This window comes from Grampus griseus, assembly GCF_964374135.1.
Source record: "Grampus griseus genome assembly, chromosome: 6".
Classification (NCBI taxonomy): Eukaryota; Metazoa; Chordata; class Mammalia; order Artiodactyla; family Delphinidae; genus Grampus; species Grampus griseus.
The window spans coordinates 31,551,292-31,571,985 of record NC_139000.1 but is presented as its reverse complement, the minus strand read 5'-3'; the positions used below and the strand labels follow the sequence as shown (position 1 = coordinate 31,571,985).

General features: G+C 41.2%; 1 protein-coding gene across 1 annotated transcript in view; it reads left to right on the top strand.

Annotated features, from left to right (window-relative positions):
* INVS (inversin) overlaps positions 1 to 20,694 on the top strand; it is a 142,465-nt gene that overhangs the window by 90,523 nt on the left and 31,248 nt on the right. Inside the window, 2 exon segments of the mRNA XM_082656550.1 lie at positions 1,292 to 1,398; positions 9,994 to 10,206. Coding sequence (XP_082512676.1) covers positions 1,292 to 1,398; positions 9,994 to 10,206 — 320 coding nt within the window.

Below are 20,694 nucleotides of genomic sequence, written 5' to 3'. Positions count from 1 at the left end.
GTGTCTTAGAGCAACACAAATTTATTATCTTACTGTTCTGGAAGTCAGAGTCCAAAATGTCCTAAAAACCAAGGTGTTGGCAGGACTTCATTCTCTTTGGAGGCTCTAGGAGAGAATCTGCTTCCTTGACTTTTCCAACATCTAGATGCTGCCCACATTCTGTGGCTTGTGGCTGCATTCCTCACAGCTAGCAGTGACTGGCTGAGTCTCGCTCATGCTACATCACTCTGGCATTCACCTTCTGCCTCTCTCTGTCACTTACTTATAAGGACACTTGTGGTTATATTGGGCCCACCTGGATAATCCAGGATAATCTCCCCAACTCAGAGTGAGCTGATTAGTAACCTTAATACCATCTACAACCTTAATTCCCCCTTTCCATTTAATATGATATAGTTACAGATTCCAGAGATTAGGATGTAGACATCTTTGCAAGGGAGTTCCTTATTCTACCTACCGCACTGATTTGTAGCTTAAATTTTACTGTAGTTAAATAACATACTCTGAACTATTTTAATCTTTCAAAAGCTTTTGAGGCTTTCTTCATATCCCCACACTTGGTTGATTTTGGTAAATGTTCTATGTATACTTGAAAAGGGTACTAATTTTGTCATTGTTCAATGCAACGTTTTATATACATATCACTTAGTTCAAATTTTACATTGTATTGTTCATGCCTTCTGTATCTTTACTGCTTTTTTATCTATTTGTTCTATCAACTATTGTAAAGATGGGTTAAAAATCTCCCACTGTGATTATGGATATGACTATCTCCCCTTTCAATTTTGTCAATTTTAATCCTGTATATTTAGAAGCTGTGCTATTATGTGCATACAGATTTAGGATTGTGATATCTTCCTCTTTGACGCCTTTAACTCTATGAAGTATTCCTTTTTATCTCTAGCAATGCTTCAAGCCTTTTTTATCTTTCATGACATTGAAATGTTTTAAGAATACAGGCCATTTATTTTATAGAATTTCACTCAATTTGAGTTTGCCTAATGATTCATCATAATTAGATTCAAGTTTTACATTTTGGGTTGGAATATTGCATAAGTGATATTGAATTCTCGGGGTATCACTTCTGGAGACATTTGATGCCTCTTAACATAGTATTAATTTTGATCATTTGGTTAAGATACAGTCCATTTTTTCCACTGTATACTTAATATTTTCTCTTTTTGTAATTAAGCAGCTTGAGAGAAGTGTTTATATATTTGAGTCATCATAAATAACTATGTGTCCAAAAATACTGACACCAGATGTACTTGATTTTTCTTTATGTTTGTAGGGAAGGACAGCTTTGCACTGGTCCTGTAACAATGGATACCTTGATGCCATTAAATTACTACTAGACTTTGCTGCTTTCCCTAATCAGATGGAAAACAATGAAGAGAGGTAAGCCATTGATAAAAGGAATATATTGTTGTTCATCTCACATCCTTTCTGCCATATTTTAAAAATCTCAAGTTTAGATATTGGTTCAGAAATAAGTATATTCATAAGGAAACACTACACTAAGAAATCCTGAACCAGAAGAAAAGAACAAAAGTTCTATGCAGTGTTGATTTAGAATCATGGGATTTTTTTTTTTACATCTTTATTGGAGTATAATTGCTTTACAATGGTGTGTTAGTTTCTGCTTTATAACAAAGTGAATCAGTTATACATATACATATGTTCTAGAATCATGGGATTTTAAAGCTACTCAGAACTTTAGATATTGCCTAGGGCAAGCTCACATTTTCCAGATGAAGAAATTAGGGCTTCTGGCTTTCGGCTGGTAGCATCAAGTCAGGGGAGTCCTGACTCACCAGGACTACGAATTCGGTTAGGCCAGTGGAATGTGTTATATATTCAAGAAGTTTCTCTTGATGAAGAGGATATTATCAGTTAGTGGACAGAGGTGCCACCATGCAGCATGAAAAAATAAGGAAAAACTAAGATGAAAGTTTGGGATTTTAATTTAAATACAGATTTCTTGAATAATATGAGATCCACAGATTTAGGCTGGAGTTGTTGTCCAAGAACCCAGGCCCAATAAAAAGGACTAGACATAGTGTGAAGTCTAAGCAAGAGAGATTCTTGATGGTCTTGGATCTAGGAAGATTCTAGTAACTTGTAGGTAACGAATAAGATGGTAATCAGATTTCCATACCCGAGTCCCCCCAGCCCAGGTCTGTGCTTTAGTTTTCATTGTTCATGGATGCTGTCACTAAAATGGCCCTGCAGTGACACCATCCCCACACTCTTGGTCACCACCAGCTCTTTCTGTCAGGAGATGGGAGACTCTGTAGGAAAGAGGGTTTCTCTAGTCCTGCTGTCTTGGAGGAAACATGGGGCCTTCATCTTTCCCACTTCTTTCAGAACCTTTCCCCATTAGTTATACCTCCATCTGTTATTCTCCAGTTCCCTTTCTTCTGAAGTTTGTCTTCTTTGCCTTCTCTCACACTGTCTTCCCTGCCTGCATTTCTTTATCATCACATTTAGACTGAAATCTGTGTCTGAATGGTCACTGACAAATTCCTAGTTGATAAATCACATGATGTCTTCATGATGTCTTCTCTGCCCACCCTCATTGGCCTTTCTTTATCTCCTTTCTATTGCCTCCTCTTCTTTACCTTATTGAGCCTATATCTTCTCTAAGCTTCTGTGACAGTATATTTTCTTCTATTTTATTTATTTATTTTTTTATTTTGGCCGTGCCTCGCAGTTTGCGGGATCCCCAACCAGGGATCAAACCCTGCAGTAGAAGCACAGAGTCCTAATCACTGGAACGCCCAGGAATTTCCCCAGTTCTCTTCTTTTATTATTATTTATTTATTTATTTTTGGCTGCTTTGGGTCTTCGTTGCTGTGTGTGGGCTTTTCTCTAGTTGTGGCGAATGGGAGCTACTCTTCGTTGTGGTGCGCGGGCTTCTCATTGCGGTGGCTTCTCTTGTTGCAGAGCACGGGCTCTAGGTGCGTGGGCTTCAGTAGTTGCAGCACGTGGGCCCCAGAACACAGGGGCTTCAGTAGTTGTGGCACACGGGCTCAGTAGTTGTCGCTCTCAGGCTCTAGAGCGCAGGCTCAGTAGTTGTGGCACATGGGCTTAGTTGCTCCACAGCATGTGGGATCTTCCCGGACCAGGGCTTGAACCTGTGTCCCCTGCATTGGCAGGTGGATTCTTAACCACTGCACGACCAGGGAAGTCCCCCAGTTCTCTTCTAATCATGCGCCTTCTCCATTTCTTTGGCTTCTGTTCCATTTTTTATTTTTTAAATATAAACAGTCTTCAAGGACTGTATCTCTATCTCCTTTGGGGACCTGACCAACCACCGAGGCTTCCGCACTCACTTGGGTGCTGGTAAGTTCTCAATCTCTATTTCAGACTCAGCACCCCTCCTTGGTTCACACTGTCATCTCCACTTCATTACCAGCACCATTGTCTAGATCTTGCCCTCTTTGACTCTTTCTGGGATTATCGCAATGCCTTACTTGTTTTCCTTCCTTTGATCTTTCCCTCCTTCAATTCGTCACCTTCCAAAGTAGCCTTTCTAAATCATATCACTAATATAATTGTTAATCATGTCGTTCCCCTGTTCAAATACAGTCTTGTCTAAGATTGTTCTGCCCCACAGTCATGTGTCCCAAACTGTGTTCTCCCTACACTGTGAATCTTTGCAGCACTTGGCACATTTCACATTATGTTATGATTGTATGTAATCTGTCTTCCCTATTAATGGAGAGCTCCTGAAGATCATGGTCATCTCTGTATTGCTCACAGTGCCTTTCATGAAGTAGATGCTCAGTAAATAACTGTTCAGTTGTCAAATCAGTGTTTTCAGGCTCCTAGGAGCATCACCCTGCTTCATACCAGCCTTAGAAACTTACGTGGAATTCTTAGACCATGTGCAGACTTAGATAAAGAAGCTTAGTGTGCCTTACTTTGGGAGTGATAAGTAACAGGGAAGAGCTAAATCGGACTCCACATTGGATCAGTGTCTTTGACTTTAACCTTAGCTTTTCGTTCCTTTTGTTACTATAATCATACATAATGGCCTGCCTCAGGGAACGCTGCCCACCTGTGAATGGCTGCAAGAAAAAGGAAACCAACACATCCCCTCACTGAGGCTGGCCATTCCAGATGTTTTGCAAGACTGGTTGCCCTTTTATTTTACTTCTTCACTGCCTCTTCCTCTCTGATTCTGTAAAAGAAACTGGCATCCAGACCCAGATAAGATGGTTTTTCAGAGACACTAGTCTGCCATCTTGGTCTGCCGGCTTTCCAAATAAAGTATTCCTTGCCTCAACACCTCGTCTCCGATTCATTGGCCTGTCGTGTGGTGAGCAGAGCAAGCTTGAACTTGGTAACGATTATATAAAGAACTCACTGTCTCTATTATAGTCAACTGACAATTGCAAAACAAAAAAAGACTTGAAGATTTAGGTATTTGAACACTTAAGGAAACTGGAAAGCCAAGTGAAGTCCTCAAGGCTGAGGTTTTGACATTAAAACAGATATGTGGGGCTTCCCTGGTGGCGCAGTGGTTGAGAGTCCGCCTGCCGATGCAGGGGACGCGGGTTCGTGCCCCGGTCCGGGAGGATCCCACATGCCGCGGAGCGGCTGGGCCCGTGAGCCATGGCCGTTGAGCCTGCGCGTCCGGAGCCTGTGCTCCTCAACGGGAGAGGCCACAACAGTGAGAGGCGCGCGTACGGAGGGGCGGGGGGGAAAAAAAAAAAACTACAATGAGGTATAACCTCACGCTGGTCAGAATGGCCATCGTTAAAAAGTTAATATATGCTGGAGAGGGTGTGGAGAAAAGGGAACCCTCCTTCACTGTTGGTGGGAATGTAAATTGGTGCAGCCACTATGGAGAACTGTATGGAGATTCCTTTAAAAACTAAAAAAAACAAAAACAAAAACAGATACGTGAAGGTGCTGAAGGTTTCTCCCTTTGAAACCCTGAAAAAACAAAAGGGAAAGATAAGGATGTATTCTATAACAGTGTTTACTGCCTGACTGCTATTTTTTTAGGAAACAATAAAAAAAGTAATATTTTGTAATTCAATTTCCATTTATATGCTAACCCTTAAATTTCAGACCTAAGTAAGCATGTGAATTAAGGTGCTTACTGCCTGCTGGAGTAAACATATGTTTAATTACAGACCAAAAGACCAAAAGAAAGAGTCTCCTAAGTGTACTTGCCAGTCTACAGGTAAAAAGAGACAGTGGCAATATCCCAGTCTCCTTTAATGTTTCATCAGCCACGCACATTGATGTACACACGTCGGGACTTGGCACTGCCTTTTATATTTATTGACATTCCAGTGTAGGCTTTCTACTTATTCCATCAGACCATTCCCACATGGCAAGTCCAGTTGAATCTTGTCGCTTGTCTTTATCTACATTGTTTCTTGACTGGTTACCATCAATGTAGTGCTAATTTTTACTTCACGTGCATTGACACAAACCACTTGATGTGCACTGTATAGACATAATTTTTGCCAATCACTGCTGATTTTCAGTCAATAACTATCTGACAGCCATACTCTGACATAGATGGGAGTATTCACAACACTAGAATGTTTCTAAATTGAGTTTGGGATGAAGAAAAATTCAATAGTAATAATCACAATATGGTCAGTTGCTTAAACACTAGGTATAGATGTCAATCTTAAACCTTGCTAGATATTTGGATTGTGTCTCCCTGAATCAAAAATTGACTGAGAATTGTAATTTGAATAAACCAATTGTTAAAAAACAAAGACATTTTTGAGAAAATCAGGAGAACATGTATTTAGAGTGGGCATTAGATCTTACTAAGGAATTCCTGTTAATTTTGTTAATACAAGGACATTGTGGTTATGTTCACATTATTTATAGATGAATCTAAAATGCAGAGAGATTAAATGATAGGAGCTCTGGGATTTGCTTTATTTGTTTGTTTATTTATTTATTTGCCGTGCCGCTGCTCGGCTTGCAGGATCTGGCAGTGAAACCGCCATGTCCGCCAGGGAATTCCCCTGGAATTTTTTTAAAAATACTTGAGCAAAAATAAAAAGGAAGGGGATAGATGAAGCAAATACGGCAAAAGTTTTGCTAATTATTAAATTTGGGTAATGAGAATATAAAGCATTATTATGCTGTTCTCTTTTGTTTATGCTTGAATTTTCTCATAATAAAAATATAATTTTTTTGTAATAAAAATATTTAACATATTTGAAATGCAACTTTCTATCCACAAGCAGCCTGAGAGATCTAGTTCTTCTTCTTCCCTTCATTTCACCTTTTACAGATGAGGAAATAGAAGCTCAGAGAAGTGAAGAGAATGCCCAGGGGTCTGCTGACTTGCAGTTCAGCATTCTTTAGGGTATATTATGCCCATGTCATTTCTTTTTGTCATATTTGTAAGTAAATGCATAATTTGGGCCTCATTTTCATAAGCCATATTTTGATAATACTATTTGTATACTATGTGAAAGACACTATATATTAGTAATTATAGAAAAAATGATCAAGCTTACTAAAAATACATATGTTGTTTGCATGTTGATTTAGAAGCAATTTCATTCTATAGGAGACATATATATTCAATAATTGATAGATGAATTATGGAAGGATTACTGAACAGGGAGTCATATGATTTTAGTCCTCATCTAGATTTTGCAGGTAACTAGTAACTTGACCTTCAGTAAGTTGCTTAATCTTTCTGAGTCTGTTTATTCATTTATGAAATGAAGGTGTTAAACTAAACCTCTAAAATTCAGTTCAGCTCTACTCTTGTGTGGTACTATGACTCTGATGATTTTTTCTGTTGGGGAAAGTACAGTCATGAAAGGCATTTTTTTTTGGCTGTGTGGGGTCTTTGTTGCCGCACACCGGTTTTCTCTAGTTGCAGCGAGCGGGGGCTACTCCTCATTACGGTGAGTGGGCTTCTCACTGCAGTGTCTTCTCTTGTTGCGGAGCATGGGCTGTAGGCACGCGGGCTTCAGTAGTTGTGGCGCACAGGCTCACTAGTTGTGGCGCACAGGCTTAGTTGCTCCGCGGCATGTGGGAACTTCCCAGTCCAGGGATCGTACCTGTGTCCCCTGCATCGGCAGGCAGATTCTTATCCACCGCCGCCACCAGGGAAGCCCCTGAAAGGCATTTTATTAATAGAATATATAGTGAAATATGTGAAAGTTTTTCTGAATTTACAAAATGCTATTTACGTATAAATCATGTTTTAAAGTTTATATAGGCACCTCTACTTTATGGCCTTCTGGTTTCTGAACAGTTGTGGCAGATCAAGCTGTCCTAAAATGGGGGTTCCTTAATTTTAGCATTTAGGACTTCCTTCTGATCTTATATTTTCCTTACTAAAGTGATCAAATCACCCTTTGCTTTTACTGAAAACCTCTCCCTTTTATATCTTCCTGTGACTGTTAGGTGAGTTTTGAAGAGCAAGTTTCTTTTCTGTAATCATTGGATGATTTTCTGTGTCTAATCATGCATCCATATAATCATCAATTTTCCATCTCATCAATCAACTGATTATTTCCTCCCAACACCTCTGACCCACTAGCTCAGCAACAGTCACACAGAGGGATCCGATCAGATGGTTTTTCAGTAGTCATAAGTTCTGGTTTCAGTCCTATGCAAATAATATTCGTGATAAGTGACTGTGCTATCACCAACTGTGCTGCAGTGTATGTCCTGTAATATCAACAATCACAGCTGACTTTTATGAACTGCTTCCTTCTTGCCAGGCGCACTGCTATCTTCCTCACATTGATTATTTCATTCTCTCTTCATGCCAAGTCTGTGATTAGGAAAAGGGGGGCTTAGAAGCACCAAGTAAGTTGGTTAGGAAGTGACAACCATCATTACCATTGTTGGATGGTAGAATTTGGGGTGTTTACTTCAAATTTTTGTACATCCTGCATTGTTTGAATTCTTAAACTATGTGTCATTTTTACAAAGTAATCATTTTTCTTTAAAAAAGGAAAGCATACTTGCAAAGATATTAACAGTGGCTAATTCTGAGTGTGGGAGTATAGATGACTTATTTTCTTCTGTGTATTTATCCAATTTGGTTTATATTTCCAAAAGTAGAGAAGATTTTTTTTTTCTTTTTTTGCTGCATTGGGTCTTCATTGCTGCACGTGGGCTTTCTCTAGTTGCAGTGATCAGGGGCTACTCTTTGTTGCAGTAAGCGGGCTTCTCATTACAGTGGCTTCTCTTGTTGCGAAGCATGGGCTCTAGGTGCACGGGCTTCAGTAGTTGTGGCACGCGGGCTCAGTAGTTGTGGCTCGTGGGCTCTAGAGCACAGGCTCAGTAGTTGTGGCTCATGGGCTTAGTTGCTCCGCAGCATGTGGGGCCTTCCCAGACCAGGGCTCGAATCCATGTCCCCTGTGTTGACAGACAGATTCTTAACCACTGCACCACTAGAGAAGTCCCAAGAGAAGATATATTTTTTAAAGGAATCTTCCTAAAATCACACATCTAGAAAGTAGTCAGTTGAGATTCAAATACATAACTATATGACACTAATACCCATCTTTTCTAAATAATATATTTATCAAAAAGGTATGCACATTGTACAAAATTTAAGGGCATTTAGTAAAACTAAGTGTCCCACTTACCCCTATCTCTGAGGCAACTAGCTTCCTTCCCAGAGGCATCACTGTCACCAGTTTCTTGGGAAACTTCTAGAGATATATTTTACATAGATGAGCACACAGGGATGTGTTCTTTTTATATCAGTGGAGCACACCATAATACTGCTCTGTCTCTTACTTTTTTCTCTTTTCCTTCCTTGAACAAGTCATCCTGGAAATTGTTCCTTATATATGCATATACCACACTAATGGCCGCGTTATGCAGATGACTTTATTACATGGATGGCCTGTACTTTATTTAACCAGTCCTCTGTTGATGGAATTGAGGTTGTTTCTGTGCTTCTATGAATATCCTCGTACATACAGCATTCCACACAGAAGAGCATATCTATAGGATGAATGCATGTAAGTGAAATGGCCATGTCAAGGGCAGATCGTGAATAATTCCTATATATCGTGCCAAAGTGTCTCCCCAAAGATTAAGGTAGCATACGGAAAGCCTGTCTCCCTCCACCCTCGCCAGCAGAGTGTGTTATTAAACTTTCTGATCTTTGCTAAGCTGATCATTAGATTAAAGTGCTCACTCATATTAGTCTTAATTTGTATTTCTCTTTAATGAGTAAGGTTGAATATATTTTTATATGTTAGGAGCCACTAGTATTTCCTGTTTGAAGAACTTTTATCTTTGTTTGGTATTTTTGCCTTATAAATATTTGTTATTTTTATGTAGTTGGATTTATCAATCTTAAGGTTTCTGAATTTTTGTATCTTTTTTTGGAAAAAACTTTTCACTCCAATATTTTAAAAAATCTTCCATGATTTCTTCTAGTACTTTCATGGTTTCTTTTTTTTTTTAATATTTAGGTCTTTGCTTCATCCATTTTGGAGTGAAATGTGATGTAAGAATCTCTTTTTTTCCAGATGGTTGCCCAGTTGTCCCAACTCTATTTAATAACCCATCCTTACTGTGGTGATTTAAAGGGCCATCTTTATCATAGACTAAATCTCTCCATTTGGAGGTATAGTTTTCATTTCATAAGCATTAACTACCAGTGATCATGGGCTCAAACTTATGAATCTCACAGAATATTATTTGCAGTGCTTTCTTCAGATAGGAGCAAGGAATTACTTGAAACATGGGGAAGAAGAAAAGTGATCATGTGTTCTGATTTGTGAGCAAGTTAGCAAAACTGAGGAATAGACATGGTCAGCAGCACAAAGCACCTGACCCCAGCTTCACCCTTGTTTTGTGTGCATCAGAGAAGAAAGGAACAGTCCTGGAGTACAGAAGATACCTTTGCCTGAGGAACTTTTCCACATCTTAGAATGAGTTTTCCTTCTGCTGCGTAATGTTGCCAGTTTGTGCCCTGAACTACATTCTGACACTTAAAAAAAAATCTCCCTGCTTCAGGTACACTCCCCTCGATTACGCTTTGCTTGGTGAGCGCCATGAAGTGATCCAGTTCATGTTGGAGCACGGCGCCCTGTCCATCGCAGCCATACAGGACATCGCTGCCTTCAAAATCCAGGCTGTCTACAAAGGGTACAAGGTCAGAAAAGCTTTCCGAGACCGGAAAAATCTCCTCATGAAGCATGAACAGTTGAGAAAAGATGCTGCTGCCAAGTAAGTATGAGATCTAGAGACTGTGTTCTCACAACTCAGAGTCAATGTGGAATGGGGCACGGTGGTGGGAGTGGCCAGGAGAGAGAATCAGGAGGGAATCTGAGATCACTGTGATCCTTGTACCCATGTCACCTTCCCACTTCTGCTCACCAGCCCTTCAGAGGAAGCTAACAGGAAGGATAACAGCCTAATCTCTACTTGGTGGCTGTTCCTCTAGGTTAGTCCTTGACCTTCTAACTCTGGAACAAATCACCCACCCATGGCAAGGAGTTGGGGGATGGGGGTGCTACCTGCAGTAAGCTACGAAGGGATAACTGTCCTCTCACCTTTCCTACCTTTCCACAAGAGACTTATGCCAATATCTAGCCTACTTTTGCTAGACTAAGTCTAGTATTGATTTGATTGAAGCAACCAACTTGCATAAATAACTTGCTTTCCCCCACCTATTCCTTAACAAATCTGTACTAGGTAATGTAATTTATTCAAGAAATATTGATTGAATTCTTACTACACATACAAAACTCTTGGCTTGAGCCTAAGGAGAAAATAGTACTTGCTTCGAGGACCTCACACTTTTTTGGATAATGATATATAATATGCAAAATAGTCATCTTTGCCTATTATACATTGTGATTATTTTGCCATAAGTAATTGATTCTAGATTATGCCTTGGTTTGCCTTTTCTTTGATAGTTGTTTTGGGTATTTTAAATAGCAAGAGAGCATTGCGTTAGCAGGTGTAATACCGAAACCTCTGATGAGAAAGATACGGATGACAGGCAGATTCTTGAGGGATAACTTCCTGGCTGTATCTTGAATGTTTCCAAATCTTAAGTCCTTCCAATTCTTGAATCCTACCATATCTTGCCCACAAGGAGGAAGCATAAGTGTAATAAATAACAGTTAAAAATAATAATAAAAGGCAAGATAAACTATGTTAGTAAGAAGTTGAATACCACTATGAGCTGGAATGCTAACCATCTTGTCAATCTTCAAGACAAGATTGACAGGAACACATCATTTTCTGCGACTCTGAAATAGTTGATATCTTGGGAAGTGTTATTTTGCACTCTTCTCATAACAAGGCTCTTTTCACTTTTACCAAAGAATCCCGCATTAACCTAAAGCCTCTACGTGCCTCTTTTGCAGCCTTCTCATAAAAGTTCTCTGCATGTGAGTGACAACTGTAAGTGGGTAATGCATGTGACAAATTATCCTGAGTTGCAAGTAGACATTCTCTGCAAGGGAAGGAATATTGTATTTCCGACTACTGATGTGTCTATAATCTCAAGTTTAATGTGCGAGGATCCACTTTCCGAATTTGAAGTCATATCTACCTGAATATGAGGTGGGGCTCTACAAAGCCACCATGGCTGACTTTCTATGTTCCCAAAAAGGAGTGTATTGATCCAGACACATTCCAGTTTGTTCCTGGAGAGAGGGGCCCCAGAGTTCTCCCCCACCCCAAACTCCCTTTCCAGTGGAATAGAAGGATTGTGGTTGAGTGAAAAGGAGACCTGCGTTCAAATCCAGCATCTGATATTTACTTAAGATGAACTGAACACAGCATTTCTCTCTCTGGGCCTCAGTTTCTCTATCTGTAAAACATGATAAATTAGACTAGCTGATTTTAGGCACCCTCCAGCTCAGTGGAAACCCCTGTCTTCGTTGTTAGTGACCTAAGCCTCCTCTTTCTCTCCTTTTCCAGTGATGCTGCCCAGAGGCTGTATGCCTGGGGCCAAGAGTTCCAAGTCAGTGTACGCTGGGAACTGAAAATACATTTATCAGGAGAGCTGTATGGGGGAAGGGGTTTCAAATAATGCCATGCTTAAAAAGAGTACTGGTTTGCAGTACTTTTTCCCTAACATGGCCTTTTGTAACTCCAAGCCCAGAGGGTTTGAACCGACAAGGAGATTTAGGAGACATCTTTGTAGTCTAACCCCCACCTTCTACCCTTTTAGTTGTTATCCTGATTCGTTTCAGTGTTGTGAAAGATAGGCCCTCTTCGTTCTTAATTCTTAGTTTCTGAAATTGATTTTTAAAAACACTTTTAAATGGTAGCTGTGCTTACTGTGATAATCATTGAAATTACCGAAACTCAAAATCTCCGGTACTTTTTCTCAGTCACAGTCTTTCCTTTATTGGTCCTCATTATTGGGAGTGAACAAGTTTCTTACACTTCCTAACCATCACCTCCTACAGACATTGTAGCATAGATCTCCAAGAGAAATATTTAAATGGAGAAGTAACTGATTTAAGTTGTATTAATTTTATTTCTCAGAAGTTATTTATGAAAATCTGAGTCAGTGTTTAATTTTGGTTTTAGATTTGGTTTTAAGAAACAGAAATCAGAATGTTAAATTCAGTCTTTGCTGCTGCTGCCTCATTGGCCCAGGCACATCATGTTGCCTCAACGTACCTTTCCCTATTTCTCACGTTACGATGGCAGAAATCACCTTCCTTAAAGTAAGGATGTCAAGAAACTGATTAAACTTAAAGGGATTACTATTTTACTGGTAGAGAAATTGGGAGAGAGAGAAGTTTTAGTCATATTTTCTAAGTCATTTTTTTTTAGAAAATACTATTTAGGAAATACCTATAATCCATTTAAAAGCACTTTACAACTCATACTGCACCTCCTATGAGGTTGCCAAAATGCACATTACTGTAGTTTCCCTGCCAAAGCACAGAGTTGAATGCACATGAAAATAAGACTGTGTTTATGTTGATCACTCTTATTCCTTGAAGCTTCCTTTTTCCCAGGTTTTTATTTCACTGTCTAGTCTCAGATCTCCTCTAAGTCCCTGAACTCTCCCTTCTCACATCTTCTTAATCATTACCATTTCCACACTGAGGTCAGCACTGCAGGCTAACTCCTCAGACTTCTATTCATGCTGTACCTTTTTCACTGAAAATATATCTACTCTGAAAACTTAAATTACTTCATCTCTGTAGATAACCCCTTCATCTCTCTCACATCCTGAGCCCCTGGAACTCTAATCCCAAATCGTCCGTTGCCTCCCAGGCATTTCCACTTGTTACTTGCCAGTATGTCAGATCACTGGACATTTCCATTTGCATGTCCTGTTGTCACTGTCACTTCAGGCTCACTGTGTGAAACCTACAACTCATCACAACCTGTCTCCCCTGGCCTCCTGATTTCCCTACCAGTGCTGCTGCCACTGATTCTGCTAATTCCTCTTTCTGAAATGTCCTTTGCTTCAGTTCTTCTGTCCCACTGCTCTATAGAGGCCGTCATTCTTGAATACCATACGTGATACTACATCAGACCCTTCAACATTTGACTTCCGCTTGTATCTCCGAGTCTCATTTCTCTCCATTAGTTCCACCCTCCCACCCCTCACACTCGAGGCCTCAGCCATCCTGAACTTTCACCACTTCCTCACTTACCACCACGCTCTCGGAAGACCTGAGCTTCCTTCTGACTAGTGCATGAGACTGAGTATGACTCTTAGAGTTAGTTACCTAATCAAGTCCAGTTTGGGTCACCCACTTCAAACTCTTGTAATGCCAAAGTCCCTTGCATGGGAAGTTGCGCTGTGTCCTCAGAAAGTCAAGTGACAAGTTCTGTGCCCCTCAGGCAGCACATTTCATTAGTGGGCAGTTCTGTCTGGCAGAAGTTCTTTTCTACCTTTTGATCCTGAGCTACCCTTTGAAGCAAAAGAGAAAAGTCTAAATCCTTTTCTATAAACCAACTTCCAGATAATTAAAGAAGGTGCTCATGATACTCACACTCGTACCCCAGCTCTCCTTCTCACTTTGTAATAGATCCCCTTGCAGCCAGCTCCCCAGACATGTTCAGTTTGTCAATGGCTTTCTTCAGGGTTGACCCATAGGTCTGAATCTTCTGCTCATCCAGTGGTCTGATCCATGGGGAATCACTTCCATGATTCTACTCAATACCATTCCACTTCTCTGAGCCTCAGTTTCTCATCAGTAAAATGAAAAGATTTCTTAGTCCAGGACAAGCTTTGGGGCTCCATGAGTGCCCTGAAACTGTAGGCAGTATTTTGTGTGTCATGAGCATATGCACATTTGGTGGGGGGGGGGGGATCTTTGGATTTTTATTACGTTCTCTAAGAGGGTTCGTGAATCATAGAATTTTTTTTTAAATCGCACTAAATGATATCTGAGGTTCCTCCCAGCTCTAACATTCTGTAAGTCAAAGGTCCTAAAATGCATGACATTTTCTCATTCCCTCGAGAGGAAGTCAAAGACCAAGTATTACTAAGCCTGTTATTCAGCGACAGTGAAGAGAGAGAATCTGACAGACCCCCACATACAATGCAATACCACCTGAAAAGGTTAGAGCTAAACCTTTTCTGCCTGGTGAGGTAATCAGTTTTCTCTCACTGGAAATGTTCCAGCAGAAACTGAATTGTCATCTCTCCAGGATAATATATAGGGAATTTTAAAAGTATATGAAGAGCTGGTCTCTCAGATCTCTTCAGAGTCAAAGATTCTATGAGAGCTGTGCCCTCCCATCTGCCTGAAATAACCTATTCTCACATCCCTCCTTTCCCATTTTGACATTATTTCTATGTAGCCTTTTTTTCTCTTCTAGTTTAATTAGTCTCCCATATCGTCCCTTAGCTCTGGGTAGATATCTCTATTTCAGCATGCATCACATCTAGAACTCACTCTCTGCAGGAGGTATGGGTCTGATTCCCTATTAGATTGTCAATTCCTGGAGAGCAGGGATTATATTATGTACCTCCATACTTCTAGTGCCTTAGAGCCCTTGATATATAGCAAGCATTTAATAATATGTGTTCAGTAACTGCTCCTACAGTGGGTCTAAGACCTTACCTAAGTCATTCATCATTCTGGGCCTTAGTTTCCCCCTCTGTCAAATGGAAGGGTTGGACCAGGTCCTCTCTGAGGTCTCCTTCAATCTCTGTAAGTGGACCAATCACGGTAACTTGTTTGCCTTACTCAGGCAGCAAACACATTTATGTACCGTTTATCCTCATAACACACACTGGCACTTGTATTTGTGCATTTGGTTTTCCAGCTCCCTCCATACTTATCATGAGCAAATTACCATTTGACAGGTTTATGATTTTAAAAAGAAACCTAAGAGCAATAAGGTTTATCACTGCATATACTTGAACATTAGACCCCACTATGTGGCTTCCCCAGAGAGTTGTATTTGCCCAGTTTTGCCAAGAAATTAATTCTATCAGACATTGTAGTAATAAGCAGGCTCTTTCCCATTCCATGAGCATTCAAGTTGCTATTTGCCGTGAATACAAGACCTAAGAGAGGCTTGAGAGATGTGGTTAAAATAGCTTCTACAGAAAAAGGACTTGTGTGGTTTCAACAATGAGCATTTTCTGAAAATATCAATAGGCCCAGCCCTGTAACTCTTAGATGGCGAGGCACTCGTGCCACACCCAGGTTTCTTCACTTCTAACCAGATGCCTTTGCAGCTTAACAGCTTTACCTGTTAATAAAAGTAATAATGATTACTTATATTAATATAGTGCTTTATAGCTTACAGAATTCTTGTACATTAAATTTGTACAAAACCCAATGAAGTAGACAGGGCAACTATCCTTAAACCCATTTCATGCAGGGGAAAATAACACAGAGAGATTAACTTGCCTGAAATCACACAGCTAGTAAGGGAGAGTTGGCACATGAATCTCAGTCTTACCCAAAGCCAGGGCTCCTACCATTGCTTGGTTCAGGGGAATCAGCCCTCCAGCCATGCTTATGCTAGAGGCTCTCTCCAGATGCCAGCACCATCTGATAGGCCAGCATGGAACAACCTTGCTTCTTTTTCCTGACTTATATGCAACACGTAATTGTTGGTGGCAAAAGCCTCCAGGCCCCCAAGTCAGCTTTTGTCCTAACTCAATGCTTTTTCAGTTGTGCCGTGTCATTTCCGGTGATTGTTAAGAGAGTGGTACCAAGCCACCAGAATCAGTTCTGCAACATAGTTCAGGAAAAATCTTCTTGTTATTCTCCAAGCTAACATAGCAGAGCATACCAGTATCCTTCTAAATCCTTGAGAAAGTTAAGAAAATTAGTTGGCCCCAAGCCTACACCAGGACGATGAACAAGAATGGCACTAGGGCAAAGCTGGGATAAGTCGGTACAACAGCAGGACACACTAACTTAACCTCCCTTTTCTGTGGAAACCATTTTAATCACATCTCTCAAACCCCTCTTAGTCCTGTATTCATGGCAATGGCAACTTGAATACTCATGAATGAGAATGAGCCTGCTTTATTTCTGCAGTGTCTGAAAGAATTAATTTCTTCCTGTTAAAAATTGACAACTAAAACTCTCTGTGGAAACCACATAGTGGGGTAGGGAAAAAATCCATCAGCTTCCAGGACTTAAACTTTCCAGGCCCAGAGGCAGGTCCATGCCGTATTGCGCAAACGGACGCATTCAGTGCTGAGATGCTAAAGCCATGGAACATTCAAGTCTTTGAAGTTACTGCCCTTGATCTGGTTCTCTGCACATCAAGCAAACTTTTGATCACTTGGTTTCTTACTGGCCTTTTTTTTTTTTTTGCAGTGGTTATCTAGGCTTCTCATTTGCAGAAGTCTCCATTCTTGGGTCTTAGATCTGGCTTGGGAGGGCTTCAGGGTATATCTCTGACCCACAACAGCCCTTCAGAGATTTGCACCAGCAATGTATGCCTTGGGTCTTTTCTTCCCTGGGTGAAACAGCCCCGTTTCTCCAGCCCATCCTTTACCCTGTGGTCCATAGGACCCAAAGCAGAGGTTGTCAAAGATCTGATCCCCAGTTGGCTTTCTTACATTTTTATACTGTGAGCCTCTGGGGAGCTGCAAAAATTGCTCTAGAAGAGACAGTACAAACCAGACTAATTGGTAGCCCATCAAAAGCTGTTGTCTGGCTGATTTCCCTTAAGATAATAGAAAACAAAAAAAGGGGGAGGAAAATGTGGGACTAGTTTATACATTAAGATTCTGCTATCTTAATAAATTTCCTGCTAAAATATTACTTGCTGTGTCATGGACAGGATTTTTTTCTCTTTAAATTTTCATGTAAAGTAGAATCACATTGGTTCTTTTTCTTGTATTTGTTTCCTAAACTTTACAAAAATAGGTCAAGTGTATAGCATGGCCTACCATGAAGATTAAAGATCTTTGACATTCCGTAATAAATTAGTTGGAGAAAAAACACTTAAATTTTAGGACAGTTATTGAGTCTAAGGGTTCAGGACTAAAAGCTATGCTAGAAGCTAGCTTGAAATGCTGTTAATGTTTACTTTAATGTAGTCTTACCACTTTTTTCATATGACCCAATTCACTTTTTTAAATGATGGAAGAAGACTGAGTAAAATTTTTAAAAATGATTTGTGAGATGAATTTTACAGGAAGAAGTAAAGCTGCTGAATTCCAGCTCAGCCCTGTGTATAGAAAGCTGTTAGCACGTAACCTCGGATAAGTCACTAAGCTCTCTGCCTCAGTTTCCTTATCTACCAAATAAGTGCATTGCCCTCATTAAAGTGAGATTCCTTCAAGTTCTTAGATTATGAGCAGTGGTTCTGGACATTTTCCCCCCAGGGAAACACACACGGGATCATATTCTATTCTGAGGAGCTGTATCCTCTGTGTGTGTGTGGCAGGGGGTTGCTTTTTGTTTCAAGGCAGCAGTACAGATAAAATAAGATGCAGCTTATGCATAATTCCCAGTTCTAATCCCTTTTCCTCAGTGATCACTGCTTTTACATTCAAGAACCACAGCTCTGGAGATCTGCACATTTGTGGGCTGTGTGCCACCTGGAAGATTTTTTTAATGCAAAATGCACCCATTTTTTAAAAACATTAATTTACTTCTGTTCATCAGCTGAGTGTGTAATTATATATTCTCATGATTACATTCTTTCTCCCGAATCTGCTTACTGAGTTCCACCAGAATGAAAACAATAACCCCTTGCAAACCTCCCCCCTCCAGAAAAGTCTTCAGAAGGCAGAGCTCCCTTACCTGCTGGCCATCTTGATCACTCTAAAAGGCTAGATCCCCTGTTTGTCCTGTGACCGCCTTTGTGGGAGGCCCAGAAAGGTCTTCAGTGACAAGGTTTGCCCAGGGGCTGATTGCACAGTGGCTTCTTGGAACTGAAAAGGAAAGGGGTTTAGTGTCCTAAAAGAAGGAGAAATGACTGCTCAAATAACAAAGTCTAGGCTATCACCTCAAAGCCTCTTTTGATGGCAATGATATCCATGCAAATGCCAAGCCAGGCGACCCCACACGCCTGTCTGTCTGAAGGACCAATATATTCTCTTAAAGCACTTCTGTTCATCAGTGCCAGTAAAAAGAGCAGCTCTCCCTCTGCCTGCCAGGAGCACCGCTATTAGATCAATTAGCAGCACCTCAGCCACCCAGATGCTTCCACCTTCTTCTGAAAAGCAGCCTTCCCACAGACAGGTCACACTGAAATGGCACTTGCTAGCATCCGTGTGAATCCCAGGCACTGATGATGACAGGCTGTCCAGCTCGCCTGTCGACTGCAACGCAGTGCACACAAGTGTCAGCATTTGGCAAAGCCTGTAACAAGGCCAGAGTCAAATGAGAACATTCGAGCTGTACAGGAGTCAGCACGAGCCATCTGACCACTTTCTCTGGGATTGCACTCAGTAGGAACCTATCAGAGAGGCAAGCTTGGACCCCAGATCAGGGGCTTCACCACACAGGACGAAAGACCTTCAGAAGGGGAGTTAAGGGACTTCCCTGGTGGTCCAGTGGTTAAGACTCTGTACTCCCAATGCAGGGGGCCAGGGTTCGATCCCTGGTTGGGGAACTAGATCCCGCATGCATGCCGCAACTCAGAGCCTGCATGCTGCAGCTAAGAAGTCCACATTGCCACAACTAAGAAGCCCGCATGCTGCAATGAAGATCCCGTGTGCCACGACTAAGACCCGGCACAGCCAAAATAAATAAATAATTAATTAATTTTTTTTTAAAAAAGGTAGGCGGGGGAGTTAAGTTGACAAGGCTTTATATTAAAGTGTGACTCGGATATCTGTCATCTGGGACTTTCCTCTCCCTTGAGATGTAAATAAGCTTTGCTTCAGATTGCACAGCCCGTGGAAATCTGAATCCTGTGACTTCTTGGGGGCTTGGGGTCTCTGCCTCAGCTACGGTTCCATTCCTGGGGCCGCAGCCCTACAGCTTGTCAGGTTGCCTATAAAAAAGCATGTATGAGCATGGGAGGCCTTCGGAAAAGCTGGTGTCAGTGAGGAGACTCACACTGCATGTCCTCTAATGGCATAGTTAACAGGCCACACGAGACTTCCCTATTCTCTTAAGCTTTGCTACTCAGGGTGTGGCCAGAGGACCAGTAGCACCTGTAGGACCTGGGTGCTTGGTAGAAATGCAGACTCTTGAGCCCCACCCCAGCCCCAGTAAATCAGAATCTAGGTTTTAGTAAGATCTCAGGAGATTCCATTCATTAAAGTGTGTGGATCACAGATCTAAAGTCCTTTTCTGTCCCCTCACCCTGGACGATTCTCTACCCTGCCCTTGCTCCACGCAGTACCCAATCTTTCGCCTTCTCTTTCTTCCCCCTCCCTTCTCTCCTGTTCTTTCATCTCTTCCCTCCCTGTCAGGAGATACAAACAAATTCTTTGTGTCCTGACAGAGCAGGCCGCTTTTCTGGAGCCTCAAAGCCAGTCACCACCTAGGCCCTGAGGGTCTCACCTTCTACCAGCCCTCAATCCTGTCCCCAAGCTTACTGAGGTATTTGTCTAAACAAGGTCCCCCACTAAGAGGGACCCTGATACCAGCTACTCCAATAAAAGAAATCTCTCCACCCCATTACATAACACAGCCCCGATTTTATAAAGACATTCCAAACAGACCCTTAAATCAATTCAGGATTATTAGCCATCATGTAAGTGTTAGACCTGGGGAAGCTGAGTCTTCGGCAGGAAAGTGACTTATTCAAGGTCTTTTTGTGGTTACTGGCAGAGGCAGGACCAGAAGAATTCTTAGACTTCCAGTGCAGTGTTCTCTTCACTACACCTCTAATTATTCTACTTTAAACTGCACCTTTAAATGGCAACCAAATTCTCTTCCTGGGCAGCAAATATGTATTGGGTGCCTGCCGTTTATAGCAAGTGTTGTTTAAAGGTCAAAAGAAGCAAAACAGACCCAGTTTTTCCATACTCGCTCCTTTGCCCAGACTTCTCCCTCAGACTAACATCCTCATTCCCACCTATCTGCCTGGCAAACTCCTACACATCTTTGAGAATCAACAGTTGGGACCTTCTTCCAGGTTCCTCCACAAAATTAATCACTACTTCCTCTGTGCAAGCACGTTATTATAACATTTCTTCCGTCATATGTTAAGCCTTTGTTGTCCTAGCTGTTCCGCTCTGGGTAGAAGGTTCTTCAAGGGAGGGCCGAACTCTGTGGTCCTCATCACTGTATCATCAGTGCCCGGCACAGGAGAGGCGCAGAAACAAATCCTGTCCTTAACTCAGCC